The sequence below is a fragment of the Dasypus novemcinctus genome, chromosome 21 (genome assembly GCF_030445035.2).
Source record: "Dasypus novemcinctus isolate mDasNov1 chromosome 21, mDasNov1.1.hap2, whole genome shotgun sequence".
Lineage (NCBI taxonomy): Eukaryota > Metazoa > Chordata > Mammalia > Cingulata > Dasypodidae > Dasypus > Dasypus novemcinctus.
In genome coordinates, this window is record NC_080693.1 from 85,207,272 (window position 1) to 85,227,398 (window position 20,127).

Consider the following 20,127-nt stretch of genomic DNA (forward strand, 5'->3'; position numbering starts at 1 on the left):
ATTTCACCTGGGTTATTTAGTTGGTTGGTATGTACTTGTTCATATTCTTTTTTTGGTTCATATTCTCTTATACTCCTTTTTATTTCTCTTTAACTTTTTAAAAAAAATTTCTCTCCCTTTCCCCCCTCCCCCTAGTTGTCTGCTCTCTGTGTCCATTCGCTGTGTGTTCTTTGGTGACTGCTTCTATCCTTATCAGCGGCACTAGGAATCTGTGTTTTTGTTGCGTCATCTTGTGTGTCAGCTCTCCGTGTGTGCGGCGCCATTCCTGGGCAGGCTGCTCTTTCTTTCGCGCTGGGCGGCTCTCCTTACGGGTGCACTCCTTGCGCGTGGGGCTCCCCTATGCGGGGGACACCCCTGTGTGGCAGGGCACTCCTTGCGCGCATCAGCACTGCGCATGGGCCAGCTCCACACGGGTCAAGGAGGCCCGGGGTTTGAACCACGGCCCTCCCATGTGGTAGGTGGACGCCCTAACCACTGGGCCAAGTCCGCTTCCCTTTCACTCCTGATATTAGTAATTTGAGTCTTCTTTTTCCTAAATCAGTTGAGCTAAAGATTTGTCAATTTTGTCGATGTTCTCAAAGAATGAACTTTTGGTTTCATTGACTTTTTCATTTATCTCTGCTTTCATCTCTATGTTTCCTTCCTTCTATTACCTTTGGGTTATTTTATCTTTTTAGTTCCTTAAGGAATGTTCAACCCATAATTTTTGTATGTTGTGATTTTGTTCTCATTTGTCTCAAAGCATTTTCTAATTTTCCTTGTGATTTCTCCATTGAAACTGATTTTTTTTTAGGAGTACTGTTGAATTGCCTCGTACTTGTGAATTTTCCAGTTTTCCTTATGTTCTTGATTTCTAACTCCATTCCAGTGTGCACGAAGATACTTGATATGAGTTCAATATTTAAAAATTTATCTAGACTTGTTTTCATGGCTTAAACGTAAGTTCCATCCTAGAGATTATCTATGTGCACTTGAAAAGAACGTGCGTTCTGTTTGTTGGATGGAGCGTTCACATGCTTGTTAGGTCTAATCTGTTTATAGTGTTGTTCCTCTATTTCCTTACTGATCTTTTGTATGGTTATTGAATCCATTCCTGAAATTGGAGTCCTGAAGTCTCCAACTGTTATATAGAGCCCTCTCTATCTCCCTTTAATCGTGTTGTTTTTGCTTCAGATGTTTTAGTTTGGGGGCTCTTTTGTTATGTGTGTGTTTGTAATTGTTATTATCTTCTTGCTGGATTTAAACTTTTACCAATATATAATGTCCTTTTCAATTACCTTTAACCTTTTTCATTTAAAATATATTATGTCATAATAATACAGCTACGCCAGCTCTATTCTGGTTACTATTTGCATAGAGTATCTTTTTTTCTTATTTTAATCTGCCAATCTCTGCCTTTCACTTGGAGAGTTTACTCCATTTACATTTAGATAAATCACCAATAAGGACTAATTTTTGCTATTGAGCTATCTGCTTTTTGTATATACTGTGTTTTTTCCTTACCTTCCTCTACTACTGCTTCTTTTTAAAAAAAAAACTTTAATTTTTTTATATTGCACAATCTTGATTCCCTTATTTTCATATACATATTTTGTAATACATAATATGTTTATTGTTTTTTAGGAGTTGCTGGGGAATGAAACCATGCGAAGCAGGTGCTCAACCACTGAGCTACACCCGCTCCATCATCTTGTTAATGATTTAGGGAGGGCTCCCTCCCATTTAATTAATTTTTTATTTCCCTCCCTTCCCCCAGATGGTTCTCTCGTATCTGCTCAGTTTTTCTTTTTAAAGATTTTTTTATGTCCCCCCTCCCGATTTGCGCTTGCTGTCTGCTGTGTCCATTCACTGTGCGCTGCGTCTGTTCATCTTCTCTCTCAGAGGCACCAGGAACCAAGCCCAGGGTGTCTCCCATGTGGGAAAGAGGTGCTCAATCACATGAGCTTTGTCGTCTCCCCATTGCGTCATTCTGCGGCGCCAGCTTACTGCACCTCCCCACTGTGCCAGCTTTCTCTCTTGCTCATCTCCTCCTGGAGGCACTGGAAACTGAACCTGGGACCTCCCACGTGGTGGGCAGGCGACCAATCACCCGAGCCACACCTGCTTCCCTGTCTGCTCATTGTTTGCTCTCCTTCTCCAGGAGGCACTAAGAGCCAAACCTGGAACCTCCCACGTGGGAGGCCATGCCCAGTGGCCAGAGCCACATCTGCTCCCCACGGGCTGTAGCAGCTGCTGCCTCGTGGCACCTGCTTGATTAGGCATCTGCTCATTGCAGCAGGTACGGCATCTAGCTCATTGTGGCAGGTGTGGGCGTCTGTTCATTCTTTAGGAGGCACAGGGACCCGAACCCAGGACCTCTCATATAGTAGGTGGGCGCCCAACTGGTTGAGTCACATCCGCTTCCCAGCACTCTCTCTCTATATATATTTTTAAACTTATATTTTCAGTGGTTACCTTAGAAATTACAGGTAATATCTTAAATTTACAACCTAGTTTGAAAAGCACCAAATTAGCTTTAATAGTATACTAATACTGCCCTTCTGTTTCTGCTCTTCTCCCTTTATACTGCCATTGTCTGATTACATCCTTATACACTGTGCCCATTAACGTAGATCTGTAATTATTGTTTTATGCCTTTGTCTTTTATATCACATAGAAAAGAGGAGTTGCAAAGTTACAATAATACTGGCTTTTATATTTATCTGTGTAGTTATGTTTATCAGTGTTCTCTAACTCCTCATAGCATTTCAAGTTACTGACTTGTGTCCTTTCATTTCAGCACGAGTCCCTTTAGCACTTTTTATAGGGCAGGTTTACTAGTAACGAACTCCCTTAGATTTTGTTTATCTGGGAACCTCTTAATTTCTCCTTCATTTTTGAAGAACTGTTTTGCTGGATATAGAACACTTGATTGTTTTTCTCTTTCAGCACTATAAATATATCATCCCATTGCCTTCTAGCTTCCATGGTTTCTCATGAGAAACCAGTTGTTAATCTTAAAGATTTCTTGTAAATGATGAGCCACTTCCTGCTGTTTTCAAAATTCTCTTTTTCAATAATTTGGCTACAGTGTGTCAGTGTAGAGCTCTGACTTTACCCTGCTTGGAGTTTTTTGAACTTCCAGTGTGGGTGGTCTAGATTCATGTAGTTCATGGAATTTCAGAAGTTTGGGTTTTTCTTTAAATACTTTTTCTGCCCTTTGCTTTCTTCTTCTGGACTCCCACAATGCATGTTGGCATGTGTGATGGTCCCACAGGTCGTTTTTCCTTCTGCTCCTTGAACTGGACAATGTCAGTTGCCTCATCTGTCAGTTCATGGATTCTTTTGCCTGCCCAAATCTGCTCTTGAACCCCGCTAGTGAATTTTTAATTTCAGCTATTGTTTGTTTCAGCTAAAGAACTTCTTTTTGTTTCCTTTTTCTAATTCCTACCTCTATATTTGACATTCCCTATTTGCTCACACATTGCTCTCCTCCTTTCTTTGAGTTCTTTACCCATGGCTTCCTTTACCTCATCAAGCATATTTGAGAGTTGCTTTAACTTTTTCGACTACTTCCAGTGTCGAGGCTTCTTCAGGGAAGGCTTCTGTCAAAATCCTTTCCTGTGAGCTTTATTTTCCTCCTTCTTCATATGCTTTTTACCTTATTCTAGAGACCTGGACATGGTGAATAGTAAAATGTGGTAACTTTGGAGATCAGACTCCCCCCCTCCCCCGGGATTGCTTCTTTTGCTAGGTGAGGGCTATAGTTGCCATTTCATTAGTGACTTTCCCAAAGTACGTTTTGCCAAGATGATATTTCTTACCGTGTGCAGTCATGATATTTCTGTTATTTGTGCCTTTATAGAGATTAAATATCTGGATTTTTTTAAAAAAAGTTGTTTCTAAATTTTACAATAGACCCGGCTGGACAAACTGCTGCACCCTGATGTTACCAGAATCAAGGCAAAGGTCTGTGTTGGTCCCTCAGAGAAATGCTGGACTGGCTGAAATGCACAAACTCAGAACCTTGGAGGACAAAGGCCTTCCTGTCCACCCTGGCAGTCACTCTAGGAACACAGGCCGCTTGCCCCACAGCTCCCATGGGGCTGAGCAGGGATGGATCACTGGCTCATGCACCACTCTCCCACTGGCACTTCTGTAGCCATTTGCTTCAAGTATCTGATTCTGTTCCAGCATTCTAAAGTTGCCAATTCTTTTATTTTCCCACTTCATCATTGTTTAGCTGGAGGGACTAACCTCTGGAGTCCCCTACTCAGCCATTTCCTGTGATGTCACTATCACTTTTTTTAGTGGCTGCCCTAAGGATTACAGCAGGTATTATCATTAGAAACACTGCATTACATGTCTATAGAATGCATCACCTTGCAATACTTCCTAGAGAAGTATACCTCAAGACAGCTCAGGGCTATCTGTCCTGCTTTTAAAAAACAAACCTCTAAAAATACCTCTTTAATGGTATTTTCATTTTTTAAAATGGCTCTAGCTTTATCTAAATGATGTTTAGGGTTTGTACAACTCCCAGATCTGTCTGCAGGCTGCTCTGAGATGCACTGGATACTTCTCTTAGCTGGAGGCAGTTATGGCAAAGGGGACAAAAAACAGAGATGGGCCAAAGAGAGATTGGCTTCAGTTGGCCACAGCCCAGACATGGCAGCCCCAAAGGGGGCTCCCTTGGCCCAGGTGCATGGAGAGCACCTCCCTGGCGCCACACTTCTACCACCACCTCTGATGGGACAAGATGAGTGCTATGGTTTCTTGTGACCTGCTTGAGAGAGAGGTTAGAACGCAAAAACATGAAACAAAAATAAGAATTGCTTCCAAATCAACATTTTTAAAAAAAGTTTCTCTGATGGCAAGGGAGACAGGGACTTTCCCAGGTGTCAGAAGAGGTGTTGACAAAAGTTAGCCCTTCCCAGGGCCTTCCACCTGCCTCCCCACCACTGCAGACTGGACTCCAAATGGCCTGCCTACACAGAGGAGACAAGCGAGGAACTGAAGTTGCCTGAGCCCTCCCTGTCTCCTGGACATCTTCGCCCGAGCTGGGTCCCATTCTTGGCCATGCCATGCAGTCCTGTGTCCCTCACCTTGAGGAACAGGGTGGGGACAAGGACCCCAGGGAGGTGGCCCTGGAGCTCAGGGCTGTTCTGCAGGCTACCTGGCCTCCACCTGTGTTTTTGTGGTGTGGTGCTTTGGGGTTATAAACCCCAGAAAAACAGGTTCTTAGACTTGGGCATAGACTCTTGAAAACAGGACCTTCTGACGAGGTGACCGGTTAAGGTGTGGCCCAGCTAGGTCGGGTGGGACTTACTCCTCCTGAGGCCTCACAGGGAGGGGCACTGGGAGGCAGCAGCCAGAAGCCGCCCGTGAACAGGCCCCGGGAGGGAGGCCGCCGTGTGGCTGTGCAGCCCAGGACCGAGGACCCCCGTGTGCTGGGAGAGTGCTTTGCCTTGACGCCAGCCACAACCTCAACTCCTAGCCTCAAACCACCAGCCAGTGAATCCCCACTGCTTACGCCAACCCACTGCACGGTGTTTGCTCGAGCAACAAAGAGTAAAAGACGTGGTTCCCCTGGCCTGCAGAACGAAGAGGCAACTTCCCCTCCTGACCTGTGGCCGTTGTCCCTGTGCCCACCCCCAACCCTCCCCACGCCGACTCCCTTGGCCTCGGGAGAGGCACTGCAGGGCGCAGGACGCGGGACCAAAGGGGGATGCAGCTGATCCCCCAGTCAAACCATGTGGCGCCCTGGCTGCGCATCAGCGTGGCCCTGCGGCCGGGGTGGCGAGGGCTGCCTAGGAAGACAACTGCTCGGGGGCAGCCCGTCAGGCCATCCCCCCCAGGTGACCCCTACATTGGGCAGGGACACTGTCCCTTGGCCACCACCAGGCCCAAAGGAAGGGCCCTTGTGGCTCCTGCCTCTCCCAGCAGGAAAACAGAAAACCCCTGCCTTGGCCAGGCTGGGGGCTTCAGACCGTGCGAGGGTCGCCTGGGGGGAGCCAGGTCCCTGCGCGAGGACGTCCTGTGGCGGGCTGACCGGTGGCACACCGACGGCATCGGCCGGGGTTTTTATTAGTGACAACAACTCAGTCATGTCCATTTGGGCCACCAGAACGGTCCATCAGGGCTCAGTTTCCTGCCGGGGGCTGCCCTCACTCAGGTGCTGCTGGGGGAGGGGCAGAGAACAAGAGGGGGCCAAGAGGCAGGACGACACAGCACTGTGGGGAGTGGGACAGCACAAGGTCACAGGGGTCAGTGGCCAAGACACGGGTGGTCCTGCTGGGAAAGGAGGCTCCAGCATTGCCCGGCGAGCAGTGGTCACGTGTTTAGGAATGCAAATGCCGACAGTTGAGAACCAGGAGCTGCCGTCGGGGCTGGGGCTGGGGCAGCCCGGGGAGCCGGGTCGGGTGGGGTGGGCTTCTCGGCAGCGGCCCCCGTCCTCACTGGGCAAGGGCAGGCCACAAGCTCCATGCCAGCGAACAAGGAGCTGCTGCTGAGGTCGGCCGTTGCAGTCCTCGGGCAGCCCGGGCTGCACCCCAGCCCTCCGTTTGGGGGGGCTCTACCTGAGGGGTCCTGACCAGATCCGGGTCCCTGTCCTCCAGAACCTGTCAGCCTGGCTTCAGCTTCCCTGGCGCTGCCGAGGCCTGAGCTAGGGCCCGAGACAGGTGAGCTGTCCAGGTGTGCACCGGGTGGGGGTGGGTGGGCGGCACCCTGGGGCGAGCACGGGGACAGACGCAGAGGCCGAAGGAAGGGCTGGCCTCCAGCAAAGGGTTCAGTGTCCGCCAGCAGGTCGGACAGGCCAGCGCAGGTGTCGGGAGTGGCAGGGCCCAGAGGACCAGGCTCAGCCGGGAGCCTCTGGGGCGGGGGCTGTGGTTGGCAGGAGGCCTCCAAGTGCCTCAGGATCTGGAAGAGGAAGGCGAGAGGGAGAGGGGACTGAGAGCGCCTTGGAGAACGAGACCTTGGGCTGCGCAGGGAGGTGGCCGCGCCCAGCCCCAGCGACCTGAGGGGGGATGGGGAGGGAGGGGAGACGGCGCCAGGGAGGCTTCCCCAAGGAGGCGCTTCTGAGCAAAGGGGTGGGAGGTGTAGGGCGGGGTGCCCGGCAGGCAGCCAGGGGGGGCCCCGTGGGTTCCGGGGCCAGGAAAAGGCCAAGGAGGAGCCCTGGTGTGGGGGGCCGAGGGCGCTGAGGCCACCCCAGGCCTCCTGCAACCCGATGCCAGCCCAGCTACCCACCTTGGTGGCCTTGCTGGTCACGGGCCCAGGGCTGCCCGCGCTGAGCTGCTGCAGCCGTGGCCGGGCATGGACGAGCACGTGCTCCTGGGCCAGCAGGTCGGCACCGCCGAGGCAGGAGATGGCGCTCAGGGCTCTCTGCAGACGGGCAGGCGTTGGCGTGTGATCCCCCCCGTGAAGCCACCAGGCAGCCGGAAGGGACGGGGCTGCTCTCCTCCAGGTCACCTCCCAGGCGGCCGGCCCCTCCTCCCCTGGGCTCTCACCAGCGCCCAGGGCTGAGGATCACGCCAGGGCGCCCCCAGCCTGCAGCCTCGGCTGCCACGGCTGCCCTCCGCCCAGGGCACCCCCAGCCTGCAGCCACAGCTGCCTTCTGCCTGGGGCACCCACAAGCGAGGGGCAGAACCAGCCCTCCTTCCCCAGGAACCGAGCTACCCGGCCCCCCCACTCACCATCCGGGTGCACTCGCCGGGCCCACCCAGCTGGTGCAGCAGCAGCTCCAAGACGGCCTCGCAGTTAAGCAGCCCACACCTGCGCAGAGGGCGTGCCTGGGCAAGGGGCTGTGGAGCCCATGGCTGTGGAGCCTGGGACCCCGGGGCCACCCACCCCCACCACCCGGGGCGCCCCCCCCCCCCCGCACCCTCCTCACTCTCTGAGGAAGCGCTGCGCCTCATCCCGGGTCAGGAAGGCCCGCGGGCCCCGCGTCACGGCCCCCACCAGGCTGGCTTCGCGCCGGCAGTCGCTCAAAGCTGCGGAGTCAGTCCTGCGGGAGAAGACAGCCCTGGTGGGGGCAGGGCAAGCCCCCAGCCCACCCTGGACAGAGGAGAACACCCTGGTGGGGGGGCCCTGGGGCCTCAGTGGGCGGGGTGAGGGAGGCTGGGAGGGGCCGGGCTTCACCCTCGTCCCCAGGGCTGGGGGACTCCCGGCCAGGCCCGGCCGTTCTCACCGCTCTCCCAGGTCGCCGAGCTCCCGGCTGGCCGCCGAGTGGCCGTCGCTGCTAGACCGGCTGCCCGTGTCGCCGTCCTCCTGGGAGGAGCCCTGGGAGCCGGGGCCGCCATCTGCCTCCTCCCAGCCGCCGCCTGCCCGCCCCGGCTGGTGTCTGGCTGCTGGGGGAGCAGGTGCAGGTGAGGCCCGCGGCCACCACGGCCCTGGCTCACACCCACCTCCCGGGCCCCGTGGGGCCTGGGGGAGACGGCGAGAGGCCCGGGCAGGGGGCGCTGACTTGCTCCAGCCCTAGGGGCGGAGCCGTGAAGGGGCCAAGGGCCCATCAGACCGCGCGGTCCGAGCCTCGTGGCACAGACCCTGGGATGGACAGGGAGCGCAGCCTGTCGACCCTGGGCCCAGCACCCCCGGGGTCCCCAGGACGAGGGAACAGGAGGCGGGGCTGCGGTGCGCCAGGACAGGGCGGCCCTGCCCCGCGCTCACAGCCTGCCTGGGGTGCCGGGAGCAGCGTGCAGGCCCGGGGGCTCCCTGGCACCTGGGCCGCCTCCTAACGGAGCCACTTCCTTGTCCGGCATCCGCTCGCCTGGCTGCAGCGCCAGGAAGGCTGCGCCGGCACCCAGTTCATGCTGGACGTGCAGGCTGGACGGACAAACGCACAAGCGGACGGACAAGAAATGGTTCTCAGGGGTGGTGACCCAGGGAGGGGGGAGCCAGGGACCCCGAGGGGAACCCAGCCCCGATACCTCGGGCACCCAGGGTGGTCCCAGGGTGCACCTCCCCAGGTGCGGGGAGCCCGAGGTTGGCTGCAGGCGTCACGGCGGGCTGGTACGCGTCATCTCGCAGGGCGGGCCTCGGGGTGCTGGGACCCTCGGGCCCAGGACGCACGGCGCTGGCCACCGCCTCTGCAGCCCTCTGGATGGTGGAGAGGAGGGCCCCACCTGCAGAGCCTGCGTGGGACAGAGGGAGGTGACGGCGGCACCAGGTCCCTGCACCCGTGCCCGAGCCCGATGTCCCAGAACAGGGGTGACCACGGCCACGCCTCGGCAGAGCGCCTCCCGCAGGGCTCGGGAGGTGGGGTCTGCGGCAGCAACTGGGGGCTCCCGGGAGCTTCCGCAGCGTGCTCCGTTCTCGGCGCCCGGGCCTAGGGCCTGTCCGCGTCCGCACAGCAGACCTACCCTGTGACCCTGGCAGGACCCTCTCCCTGTCTCAGGGCACAGGGCACCCCGGAACGTGTGTGCCAAGAGCGCAGAAATGAGCCGCCCCCCGTTTCCCACCGTAGCTAGAGAAGAGCCCGTTCCCCACCCCAGCCCGGGCGCCTCTGGGGAGCCCCGGGGCCACGTGAAAAGGGACTCCAGCAGGGAGCCAGTGCCCGATGCGGCCGGCCCCTGGCCCCTCCGCGCCGCAGGCCGTCCTGTGGGGTGGTGGGCGGCCTCCCGCCCCGCAGGTCAGTGGGGGGCACTCACCCGGGCGGCCCGCGTCCTTGCTGAAGCCAAAGCCTTGGAGGGCGCTCTGAGGCCGGGCCTGGGGGCCCATGCCTGGGGGGGCAAGGCTCGGGATCAGGGGGCCGCCGCCTTGGCCTGCCCCGCCCACCCCCTGCCAAGGCCATACCTGTGGGTGGTGGGGGTCTGGGGGGCTGTGGGGACGGCAGTGGTGACAGCGTGTTGGAGAACAAGGCGCTGCCCAGGTCCTGTGCGAGGAGGCGAGAGGCCATGTGGCGCACGCAGGCTGCCCCCGCCCGCCTGGCCCTCGGGGGCGCCCCTCCCGCGTGGCCCGGGGTGTGGGGGCCGAGCGCAGCACTCACCTGGGCTGCCACGCGCACCTTCTGGTATAAGCTGTTGCCGTGGAGCGGGTCTGGGGGCCCGGCAAAACCTGTGGGCAGAGCGGAAATGGGCTGAGCGCCCACCTCGGGCAGGGACCCTCGGCCCCACGGCCCCACGGGCCCCCGGCCCCCCGCCACCGGTACACTCATGGGGCTCCATCTCAGCCGGGGGCTGCCCCCGCCCCTCAGCCCCAGCCCGCGCCCTCGAGCAGTCTGCCCCTCCTGCAGGTTTAGTGCGATGGCCACCTCGTCGCCTCCGTCGGCCTCTTCAATGCCCAGAGGCGACCCCAGTGAGGTGGCCTCCACCGTGACACTGACCCGGACTCGACAGAACCTGCGGCCTCAGTCGGGGCAGGTGACGGTGGCCCCTGGCGCCCTGCCTCAGGGCCCGTGCCCCACGGGAATGGCCCAGCCCTCCCAGCGCGCAGGCTCACCCCAGGTCAGGCCCAGCGAGGTCCCCAAGAGCTGCCCGGCCCCGGCAGGCGCCCCCATTTCCTCTGTTCCGAGCGCACTTTGCTTTGGCGCCCGCTGTCCACCCCACTGCAGGGGCCCCACCCCGCGTGCCCCACGTCTGGCCCAGGCAGGTGCCCAGGAGGCTGCGTCGGCGAGGGGGAGACATGGCCTTGCCTGGCCATAGCGTGGTGTGCCACACACCGCCACCCACGGCCCCTGGCCCCGCGAGTGCCTGCGCGGGCACTGGTGGCGTCCTCGTGAGACACAGTCTCCCCGCTTCCACCACTTGTGCTTGCCCGGACCCCACCCGCACCCGAGACCACCCCTCGTGGCAGCCTCTTTTGGTCTGCGATCCCTGATCCCCAGCAGGGAGGTGCACTTCGGTGTCCCCTGGGCAGCCTATCCCCCGGCCACGTGATTTCCTACAACCTACACGACGCCGAAAATCACATCCCCCAGGGAGCTCCCCGTGCTCCGCCGGGCCCTGCCCGTGATGACCCACGTGGCTACCAGCTGCAGCCACCGGAGCCTGTCCCACATGGAGGAGAGAAAACCCAGGGCGGCTGCTGCGGCGACCAGCTCTGGGTGGCCTGCTGGGCTGACACACAGCCCCACAGCCTGCTCCTCTTGGGGCGCCTGGTACCCGGTGCTGCGGCATGATGGCTCAGGCCTCCCCAAGCCTCTGGTCAACGCCACCCTGCAGCCGCTGGCACGCTCTGGGCACTGGACGGGCCCTTGAGGGCCCTGGGGCCAGCTGCAGCGCCCGAGCCTCAGCCTCCTGCACCAAGGCAGGCGGGGCCCACAGCGGGGGGTGGGAGGAGCCCGCGCTAGAGGGGGCACGCTCGCAGGCAGTGGCCCGAAGCCACGCCCTGCCGGGGGTCCCCTCGGGGCCTGTGGTGAGGGCCGGGGGACACACGCTTCAAAACAGTCTCCCGCCAGGACTACGCTCGAGTGGAAGCTCCCAGGCCACGTGGCAGGAAGCCCTCGGTGAGACAACCGCACCACCGCGGCCTGGGCGGGGGGAGCCAAGCAGGGGGCTCCATCCGGGCACACTTGCTGCTGGGATCAAGCTGCGCGGGGGGGCCCCCTCTCCTGACAGACTCCCCGGGTCACACTCTCAGGTCCTTCGAGAGCACAAGGCTCACATGCTCACCACCCAAGCCTGTAAAGAGCAGCCCTGGGAGAAGAGAGCTCACGGCAGGAGGCGGGCACGGGAGGCGGTGCAGGGAGCGGAACGAACGCGGCGCAGGGAGCGGGACACAGCTTCACTCCCAGCCATGCGCTCGCGTGGAGCTAACCAGGGCCTGGCTATGGGACGGTGACAAGGCCACTGCCTCCCAACCGCCCGGGACAGCAAGCGCCAGCAGAAAGGGAAAGCTGCTAGGGCGCGTTACCCAGCAGGAGCGGCGGCGGCCCTGGGGAGAAGCAGCAAGGAGGGGCAAGGAGCTTGGGAGGAAGCCCAGAGTTGGCCACAGAAGGGACCTGGTCAGCAAGGAGGAGACGCAAGGACGGGCTGGCAGGGCGCGGGGAGCAGTGTGCGCGGAGAGCGGAAGGGTAGTGGGAAGGCAGGGTGCGGGGCTGTGGGGGGCAGGGCCTGGCCGGGCCTGAGCTGAGGGCACGCGGCTGAGACCTTCCCCATGGAGACGGGAGCAACACCGTGTCCCCGCCAGCCTCAAGGCCCCAGGCTGCTCCCCGAGGGCCTGTGGCGCACCTGCGGCTTCCTGGATCAGCGCGGAGTTGCGCTGGAGGATGAGCAGGAAGGACGAGGAGCCGTGGCTGCACAGGTAGAGCAGGATCTTCAGCACCTGCGGTGGGGGCAGGGGTGCGAGTGGGTTCCAGGCCCGACCCGCCAAGCCGCCCTCCTCCAGCCTCACCTCCCCACCCGCTGAGCAGAGGCCCGCCGGCCACCTCACTTTGAGTTTCACGTGGCCGGAGCCTCTCTGCAGCCGGCTCAGCAGGTACTCCAGCAGGCACTGGCTGCTGCCCAGGGACTCGTGCGAGATTTCCGGGGCGCCCAGCTAAGGAACTGCCCGAGTACAGAATCAGGCTTCCCCACCGCTGCCGCTCGGTGTTCTGGGGGCACACGCTCAGGAATGGGCTGCTGCAGGCCCCAGCTCCAGCCGAGGGGTGCTCTGGGCTGCCATTGTCTCCAAGGTACCCCCAGGCCACGCCCACACCCGTTGCTATGGAAAGGGCGCCGGTGGAGCCCACCTGGGGACAGGAGAAGCCCTGCAGCCCTCCACGCCCCCCAGGGCCGAGCCACCTGCCCCTCCACCCCCTGCGGCAGCCGAAGAAGGATACTGGCAATCTCCTCAAACAGGTAGCCGGGACACGGGGCCTCGTCGTCCGACGTCCCTTTCAGAAGAACCGGGAGCTACGAGAGAACAAGAGCCCCCACCCCGGGGAGCAGCCACGTCCACGGGGTGAGCCCGGCCTCCTGGGGGGCGGAAATGCGGAGGCGCGCAGCAGTCCGGCCTCCTCGCTCTGGGGGCCCCTGCTTCTGGGCAGGGGTGGGAATTGTCCCGCCCACCACAGGGACCTGCAGGAAGGGACCTCCGGGTGCTCAGGGGTCAAGGCCTGCCCGGGGAGAGGGCCGCTCTGCTCCCTACGCCCCCGAGGCGGGCACGACTCAGAGGCGCCTCCCGCACCCCGCGGGCAGGCGGGGCGAGCCGGCCTCCCGGGGCGGCTCCGCGAGGCCGCGCTGCCCGACCACCCGCCGAGGAGCCCGCGGACGAGCCCCGGGTCTGAGCACGACGCCGACGAAGGGAAGGAAACTGGGCTCCGGGGCGCGGCGGCCCGAGCACAGGGGGTGCCCGCCGGGAGCGCGCGGCGGGAGGGGGCTCCGGGGAGCGCGAGTCGCGCCCCTGCCCGGTCGCGGCCAGGCGCGCAGGGCGGAGACGAGCGTCCCGCGGCCACCGCGCCGCCCGGGTCCTCTCCGAGCGGCCCGCCGCGCTCCCGGGAGGGCTGGACCCGCCGGCTCGCAGGAGGCCGCCCCGCTCACCCGGTGCAGGAAGCTCAGGCGGTCGCGCAGCAGCGGCGCCGCCGCCATGGTCCCGGCCGCGGTCGGCCCGCCCCCGCGCCGGCCAGCTCCCGACCGTCCAATCGCCGCGCGGGCTCTCCCACCTCTGGCCAATCGCTCGCGGCGGGGCGGGCCCTGAGGGCGACCTCGGTGAACAATTTAAGTCTGAGTCAATCCCGAGAACCAGAGTAGCAACAGACGACGACTCGAGCCAATCGCAAGGCCCTGGGGAGGAGGGACCAGGCGGATCGCCGAAGCCGGGCCAATTAGAAAGCGCGGGGGAGATTATGGGCGTAGGCACGGACCTATGACGCTCCTGGGCGCCGGAAGAGGACGGACCCAACATGGCGGCGCCCGTGGGTGCCGAAAGGAGCCTCTCATGTCGACGAACGGAGCGTTGTGGGGTCGCGTGCGGAGCCGCCTCCGCGCCTTCCCTGGACGCCTGGCGGCCTGCGGGGCCGAGGTGGGGAGACGGAGGAGGGGGGCCGGCTGGGGACCGGGAGGGCGGCGGGGCGGGGGACTGAAGGGCCACTGCGACCCGCGCCCGTCCCCTTCCGCAGGCCGCTGCGTACGGCAGGTGCGTGCAGGCCTCCACTGCCCCCGGCGGCCGCCTGAGGAAGGACCTCTGCGCCCAGGAGTTCGAGGCCTTGCGGAGCTGCTTCGCCGCCGCGGTAGGTGGGCGCGGGGCTGGGGGCGCGAGCGGGCCGACGCTGCAGCGAGAGGCCCTTTCTTCCCTCCCCTCTTTCTTTCGTTATTTGAGCGCTTTCGGGGCTCGGGTGCTCTGGCCGCTCTGGCCGCTCTGGCCGCTGGGCATATACCATCCAGCTCGCGGCAAAAGCCCAGGCAGTCTGTTGTGCTGGAGCCGTTTTTACATGTTACAAAGCGGGTGTGACACCAGGCTCCAAGACCTGATGAGGAACGTGATGTGACGATGTGTGTGAAAGGCCTGTGCAGATCCTCACACACACCAACGCCGGTGTTAGTGCTGCCACCAGAGGCACGGATGCCCAAATGAACTGCAAGGCGGTTTGTGATCCAAGCGCTCCAGCCGTGTGGGTCTTAACTTGGTCGTAATCCCAGCCAGAGTGGATCGTGCGCGTCAGGTTAGAACCACAGGCGTACCAGGGTGGACTCGGCACACACGGGGCAGCTGAGAGGCCGGCACGTGCACTGCTGGTTTCACCACTGGGCTCCATCACGGGCCAACCCCCAGAGTTTCAACGCAGGTTATCTCGCCCTAGTTTTGATGTAACATGTGCGGCTCGCAGAAGCTCTTCTCTAGCCGCTAGCCTGTTCGTACCATGGTAGGAAGAATCCATTTTCTTGGACTCAAGTCTTCCTTTTCTAAGCCGCGACGTTTCCTGGTTCCTGCCTGATCACATGCTGTGCCAGGAAAAGCCTCACGGAAATTGCCAAGTGCCGTCATAGTAAAGGATTACAGCCTCGCATGTGCCTGTGTACATAAAAGACCTGCAGAAAGAACAGTGGTCCTCCCCCGCAGAGAGGACCAAGGGAAGGGTAGCTCCCTGGGGACCCCTGGTGGAGGGCCCCGGATGGTGTTCCAGAACTTGCTGGAACCTGCCAGCGAGGCTCTAATCAGGGCCTTAGGCCGCCTCTGGGGCTGCTTTCCCAGTCGTCAGCATTCCTGGGAGCCACCTCAGGGCCCCTGATTCAGTCTGAGGCAGGCTGTGATGCCAGTGGTCAGCTCTAGCCACCGTGAGCCAGAGGTCCAGGGACGTGGACAGGGACGGGGTCCCGGGAGGCAGCCTCTGTTGATGTGCTGGTGTCATCCGGAGCAGGTGGGCGGAGAGCACGCAGGAGCGCCACTCCTGTAGCTCAGGCCCGAAAGGCTCAGTCAGCTGTCCTCGATAGCTCAGCACACACGTTCCAGAAGGTTCAGAAAAGAGCTCGCACCTTCCTGGCAGTATGTCCCAGATGCCCAGCTGACACCTCCCCCACACTCGGGTTTTGTTACCGGGCTTAGATTACCCGCATTGTCATAGTTTCTCACTCTTTTCAGCCTGCTTCCTGCAGCCTTCACGCTGCACGCTGGAGGCTGTCGTGGGAGATTCTGCCCATGAACCACCAATGTGGGACTTTCAGTGTGGGAGAGAGGTGCCTAATTGTTTGAGCCACCTCTGTTCCCTGCTTTGTTGGGTCTCTCGTTATTTTTTCCTTTTTATTTCTCTTGTTGCGTCAGCTTGCTGTCTTGCCCATTGTCTTTAGGAGGCACCAGGTACCTCTGCTTCCTGCTTTGTTGTGTCTTGTTATTTTTGTTTTTTGTTGTGTCTTGTCACCTTGCTGCACCTGCTTGTCAAGCCAGCTCGCTGTCTTCTTCAGAGGTGCTGGGAACTAAACCATGGACCTCCTATGTGGTAGGCAGGAGCTCAGTCACCTGAGCCACATCCACTTTCCCCCCACCTTTTGGTGGTGAGTTGGGAGTTAACTGTCAGGGGCGTGTGGTCGTTTACATCCTGCCCCACCACGAGCTTTGGCCTTGCACTATTAGTTCTTGGATCAGGTAATGTGCTCCTGACAGCTCCTCCAATGCCTGTTACCTGGAGAAGCCCTTGGCTTGAGCGCAGCAGGCCGCCCAGCATCTCGGAGAAGACCTGGCTGCAGGCTCTGATGAGATTCGGAGGGTACTTGAGTTTCCTGAAGATGAGGAACTCCCGATGCGCCAACCTCGGCCAGTTTCCCTGGAGTAGTGGCCCCGTGAGGAGCTGGCAAGGAGGGGGCACGGGCTCCCGTTCCTGTTTCACCCTCTGAATACGTCCCCTGGGACAGCACCTCGGTGAAGTTTAGCCCACGTTTTTCCTCTGCCACCTCCCGAAGTGTGTGAGGGCCATGTGGTGCGTGCTGGGGGTGTCGGCATGGGGGCCGCTCCGGCTGTGGCCGAGGCCTGCACTGGGCATGAGTCTGCCCGTCTGCGGGGCTGAACCCGCACCAGTCCTGGGCGCTGCGTGCCTGCCAGCAGGGCCGTGCCGCATGGGCGGCTGAGCACTGGGGCTGGCTCAGACAGCACTTCACCTTTCAGGTCGAGATGGCCCCGAAGGGAGGCCGTCAGGGCAGACCCTGAGCTGCTGGACTCGGCGCCCATGCACCGGCTGCTGCCTCCAAGCCTGGCTCGGGGCACTGATGGCACCAGGTGGCAAACATCAAAAGCTTTCAAGACAGAAAAGGATGCGGGCGCAGGTGCTGCATGTTCAGGCCTGTTCTTTCCGGAGCTGGACTTGCCAGCCCTGTCCATGAGAAGCTGGGCTGGGAAATAAAGGCCATGCCAAGTCCTGCGAGGCTTCTGCTTTCCTGTCTGCAGGGCACGTGCAGAACACCTGCCTCCAGGTGCCGTCAAGGGCCACGCCCAGGGCACCTGATGGGGGCAGGGAAGCACTGCTTCCCAGGTAACGCTTTCCAAAAAAGTTCTAAAAACAAGAACATTTCTTCTGAATGTAAGGAAATCTCTAGCCCTACCGACCGTCTTACACGAGATCCCAAAGACAGAACCGCAAGGGGCGCCACGGGCCCGACCACAGGGAGTCTGTCAAGACGGGTCTCCTGGGCTCAGGGCAGAGGACGGGTGTGAGGGTTGGGGTGTCCCCTCTGCCAGACTCAAACCCGTCGAGTGTGGCCTGTGAGCCTGGAGGGGCTCCTGCTGGGTGAGGGGTCTGCGCAAGACGGGGGCCTCCACGTGGCGCCAGAGCCCTGCGCTCTGCACCACCCTCCCCTGGCCCAACTGTTCCCCCCCTGCTGGCCCACACCCCAACGACACGCCAAGAAGTGCCCCCCATGGGGCTGGAGGTGGGTCCACCTGCCAGAGCCCAGGCGCCACCTGCTGGGCACCTGGAGGGCTGCGCTGAGGGTCCGGGGCAGCACCCCCCGCAGGCTGGACGTCACCCTGTCCTTGGGCAGCCGCACTCGGGCTGAGACAGGTGGGGTGCTGGGGTCGCCTGGTGGAGAGCCGGGCCCTGGCTAGCCTGGGTTCTCGTTGGGCCCCCACCCCCGCAGCCCCCAAAGCCTCTTCCCAGCTCCGGGAACTCCCCGCCCCGAGGGGCAGGCAGGGCGTCTCCAGGGCCCGCACAGCTTCCAGGGCGTAGTGGGGGTCAGTCACCAAGCAGCGCGGTCTCCTGCTCTGGCCCCGATACTTGGGCCACTGGGGGCCAAGAGGACCGAGGCTGGGCAGGGGTGCCCCAGCCTTCGCGGAGGTTCTCACCGCGTACCCAGCTGCCTCTGCGAACCTGCAGCTTCACTTTAGCTTCAGGCGCTCATGGCTCGTGGCTGCCGCCGTCGTACCCTGGGTGGCCGCTGACCAGCTCACAGGGGGCCTCAGGCAGCTCCTCGCCAAGGACTGCCAGGTCTGGACTCTGCGAGTGTACCTGTCCCATCCCCTTGAGCCTGGCCACACCACCACTCTGGCCGCAGAGCCACAGCCATCTCCAGCCGCCCTTCCTCGGCCCTGCCCCTGGCCCACAGAATGCCCTCCTGCTAGGGACGGCGCCGCCCCATGCTGCCAGCATAGCCAGGTGGGGGCCGTGCCTGCTCCGAGGCCCCGTTGTCTCCCCGGCCCTGAGCTCACTGGCGGCATTCCAGCAGCCGCGGCTCAGGCTCTCGTGTGCCCTGCGCCCTCCGGGCAGGTGAAGGCGGTCCCAGCATTGCCCTTGCCTGAAGCTCGTCCAGCTGCAGCCCCGACCAGCCAAGGCTGCCTGTGGGGCCCCTGCAGGGCTGTGGCCGCCCTGCACGGCACGCGGCCCGTGGCCCGTGGCCCCGTTCCTTCCAGCCTCCCATCACTGTTCCTGTGCTGCTGGGGATCCCAAGCTGTTTTCTTTTAGGTAAATCACTGCGGCACCAACTGGACTCCTTAGAGGTCTCGGGTGTTTTTGGTTGTTTTAAAAACAATCTCAGGCCAACGTGGTTTGGGAAACTGCTGCCTGTGGGAGAAGTAGAGTACATAAGCGCAGAGGGGCGTCTGTCGAGCCCGCGCCTCGGAGAAAGAAGCCAGCACTGGGCATGCGGCGCGGCAGGGAGCAGAGGGTTTATTTAAGGTTTCTGCGACGCTCACAGAGAGCACAAGGCAGATTCTCGAGGTCCTGAGTAACTGGAGACTTGTGGTCAAGGGTCGGTTCTCAGAGGGCCTGCCCAGGGCTGAGGCCAGCCGTGCCCGGGGCCTCGCCATCATGCAGCCGGGCAAGCCTGAGACCTGAGCCATCACCGTGTCTGAAGAAGCAACAAGAGAACCAACGAGAAGGGAAGTGCCCAGTCCTGCAACTGAGTCTGTAATAGGCAGCATCGCCCGAGGGTCTCGGCGAGCACAGGGAACCTTCTCCTGGCCACCTGGAGGTCAGAGGGGCAGTGGCAGGTGGGGGACGGCCGCCCCGCGGGAACAAGGCTGCCGGCCCTCCTGAGGCCTCGTGTGGGGCAGCAGGAGGCGGCTCCTGACCTCGGGGTGCGGGCCAGGAGCCCAGGGGAGGGAGCGCGGACGCCCACAGTTCCTGTAGCCCCAGCCGGCTCAGGGAGGCAGGGGACGGTCTGTGGTGTGGTTGCTGCCTGCTCAGGCCTCGTCCTCCCAGGCACTGGGCAGCTGCTGGAGCTGCCGGCTCTGCACCACCTGGAGGGCCCCTCCGGCGGCCTGGTGCAGCTGGCTGTCCAGGGCCCCGCGCAGGTCGTTGACCCTGACGTCTGGCAGGGGGTGCAGGCCGACCAGCACCCCGTCCTGGGGAGCCAGCTCCTCCTCCCTGGGGGCCAGGCCCCGGCGGTGCCTGCGAAGGTCCGAGCCAGCCGGCTCCTTCTGCTCCTGGTCAGCATCTGGTGCCTCCAGCCCAGGCGGGGGCCCAGGCTCATGTGCAGCACCCGCAGCTCCCGGGGGCTTGTGGGGGACAGGCTCGTGGGGGACAGGAACAGGAGCTCCCACGGGAGCCGCCCCCTGTGCCTGCGGGTGGGGGGCGCGGTCCGGGGGGCCGCCCTGCACTCCCGCCTGGCGCGGTGCGGCCTGGGGCTGGGGCGCGGTGCCGCCCACCCGGCCGGGCAGAGCTGCGGCTGGTCCCCGCCCCCGGCCCAGCTGCCTGGACTCGGCATGGGGGTCCTTGGCCTCCACTGCCGCCCCCGCTGCAGGGGCGGCTGCAGCTTCTCCATCACCAGCAGCCACCGCCGCCTCCCCGGGCTGCCTCCTGTCTGGGGACCCTCCTCCCAGCACGTTCTGGCTGTGCCTCTCGGGGCGCCTGGGCGTCCCCGTGGGCTCCTGTGCCCAGGCCTCAGCGGCTTCGTGCGCGGCGCCCTCCTGGCCTTCTCGTGGCTTTGTCTGGGCTGCCTGGGACTCCGCCTCGGCACCGCCAGCAGGAGGGCCTGGCGCGTCTCCGATGGCGCCCCCAGCAGCTTGCTGGCCATGTTCTGGGGGGGCCGCCAGGTGACCTCCAGGGGCTCCGAGCTCGTGCTCCAGCGGCTGGGGGGCAGGGCCCCCGCCGGTCTCCCCGGCTCGCCCCTGGTGGGCCTCGCCCTTCCCCCGGGGTCCAGAGGCTCCGGGCTCAGGCTGCATCTCCCCTGCAAACAAAGGGGATGTCAGGGAAGCAGGGAGCACATGCCCAGCGCAGCCTCGGCAGGGACCAGGCAGCGGCACCAAGGCTCACGAGCTCCCTGTGGGGCGCGCAGGTGCTCGGCCTCGGGCCCCAGGGCTGCGGGGCGGTTT

The 20,127-nt window shown here is 61.9% G+C and overlaps 3 protein-coding genes across 9 annotated transcripts in view; 1 reads left to right on the top strand and 2 right to left on the bottom strand.

Moving 5' to 3' along the window:
- Positions 1–4,811: 4,811 nt before the first annotated feature.
- Positions 4,812–13,530, bottom strand: TEPSIN (TEPSIN adaptor related protein complex 4 accessory protein). Of its 3 annotated transcripts, none has more exons than XM_058284871.1 (13): positions 13,434–13,530; positions 12,734–12,806; positions 12,346–12,437; positions 12,144–12,237; positions 9,962–10,029; positions 9,769–9,847; positions 9,624–9,695; positions 8,904–9,107; positions 8,165–8,324; positions 7,868–7,981; positions 7,671–7,749; positions 7,225–7,359; positions 4,812–6,897 (listed from the first exon to the last, which is right to left on the bottom strand). In XM_058284871.1, exons 1-13 carry the CDS (start codon positions 13,479–13,481, stop codon positions 6,313–6,315), a joined length of 1,803 nt encoding a protein of 600 aa, XP_058140854.1. In that variant the 5' UTR covers positions 13,482–13,530; the 3' UTR covers positions 4,812–6,312. The 3 variants fall into 3 exon arrangements, with proteins under 3 accessions (XP_058140854.1, XP_071066945.1, XP_071066944.1); XM_071210844.1 differs by having other exon boundaries at positions 8,165–8,321; positions 12,341–12,437; positions 12,733–12,806; XM_071210843.1 differs by having other exon boundaries at positions 12,341–12,437; positions 12,733–12,806.
- A 131-nt stretch (positions 13,531–13,661) lies between these two features.
- On the top strand, positions 13,662–16,738 carry NDUFAF8 (NADH:ubiquinone oxidoreductase complex assembly factor 8). The gene is made up of 3 exons (XM_004454609.5): positions 13,662–13,914; positions 14,012–14,122; positions 16,489–16,738. Exons 1-3 carry the CDS (start codon positions 13,759–13,761, stop codon positions 16,528–16,530), a joined length of 309 nt encoding a protein of 102 aa, XP_004454666.1. The 5' UTR covers positions 13,662–13,758; the 3' UTR covers positions 16,531–16,738.
- Positions 16,739–18,456: 1,718 nt separating this feature from the next.
- The window catches only part of SLC38A10 (solute carrier family 38 member 10), a 36,956-nt gene continuing 35,285 nt past the window's right edge, over positions 18,457–20,127 (bottom strand). For all 5 annotated transcript variants that reach the window (XM_071210842.1, XM_071210841.1, XM_071210840.1 and 2 more), the window contains one exon: positions 18,457–19,982. In XM_071210842.1, the coding sequence (XP_071066943.1) occupies positions 18,997–19,982 (986 nt within the window). In that variant the 3' untranslated portion in view covers positions 18,457–18,996. The remainder of the gene's footprint in view (positions 19,983–20,127) is intronic.

What these genes read in the sequence shown, in the direction of transcription:
- TEPSIN (XM_071210843.1), bottom strand. Translation starts at nt 13,481, where the DNA reads ATGGCGGCGGCGCCGCTGCTGCGCGACCGCCTGAGCTTCCTGCACCGG. An exon ending in CTGTTTGAGGAGATTGCCAG is followed by an intron (nt 12,438 to 12,732) that starts TATCCTTCTTCG and finishes TGGGCGCCCCGG; the next exon opens with AAATCTCGCACGAGTCCCTG. An exon ending in AGGTGCGCGTGGCAGCCCAG is followed by an intron (nt 9,848 to 9,961) that starts GTGAGTGCTGCG and finishes CTCCTCGCACAG; the next exon opens with GACCTGGGCAGCGCCTTGTT.
- NDUFAF8 (XM_004454609.5), top strand. Translation starts at nt 13,759, where the DNA reads ATGACGCTCCTGGGCGCCGGAAGAGGACGGACCCAACATGGCGGCGCC. An exon ending in TGGCGGCCTGCGGGGCCGAG is followed by an intron (nt 13,915 to 14,011) that starts GTGGGGAGACGG and finishes CCCCTTCCGCAG; the next exon opens with GCCGCTGCGTACGGCAGGTG. An exon ending in GGAGCTGCTTCGCCGCCGCG is followed by an intron (nt 14,123 to 16,488) that starts GTAGGTGGGCGC and finishes TTCACCTTTCAG; the next exon opens with GTCGAGATGGCCCCGAAGGG.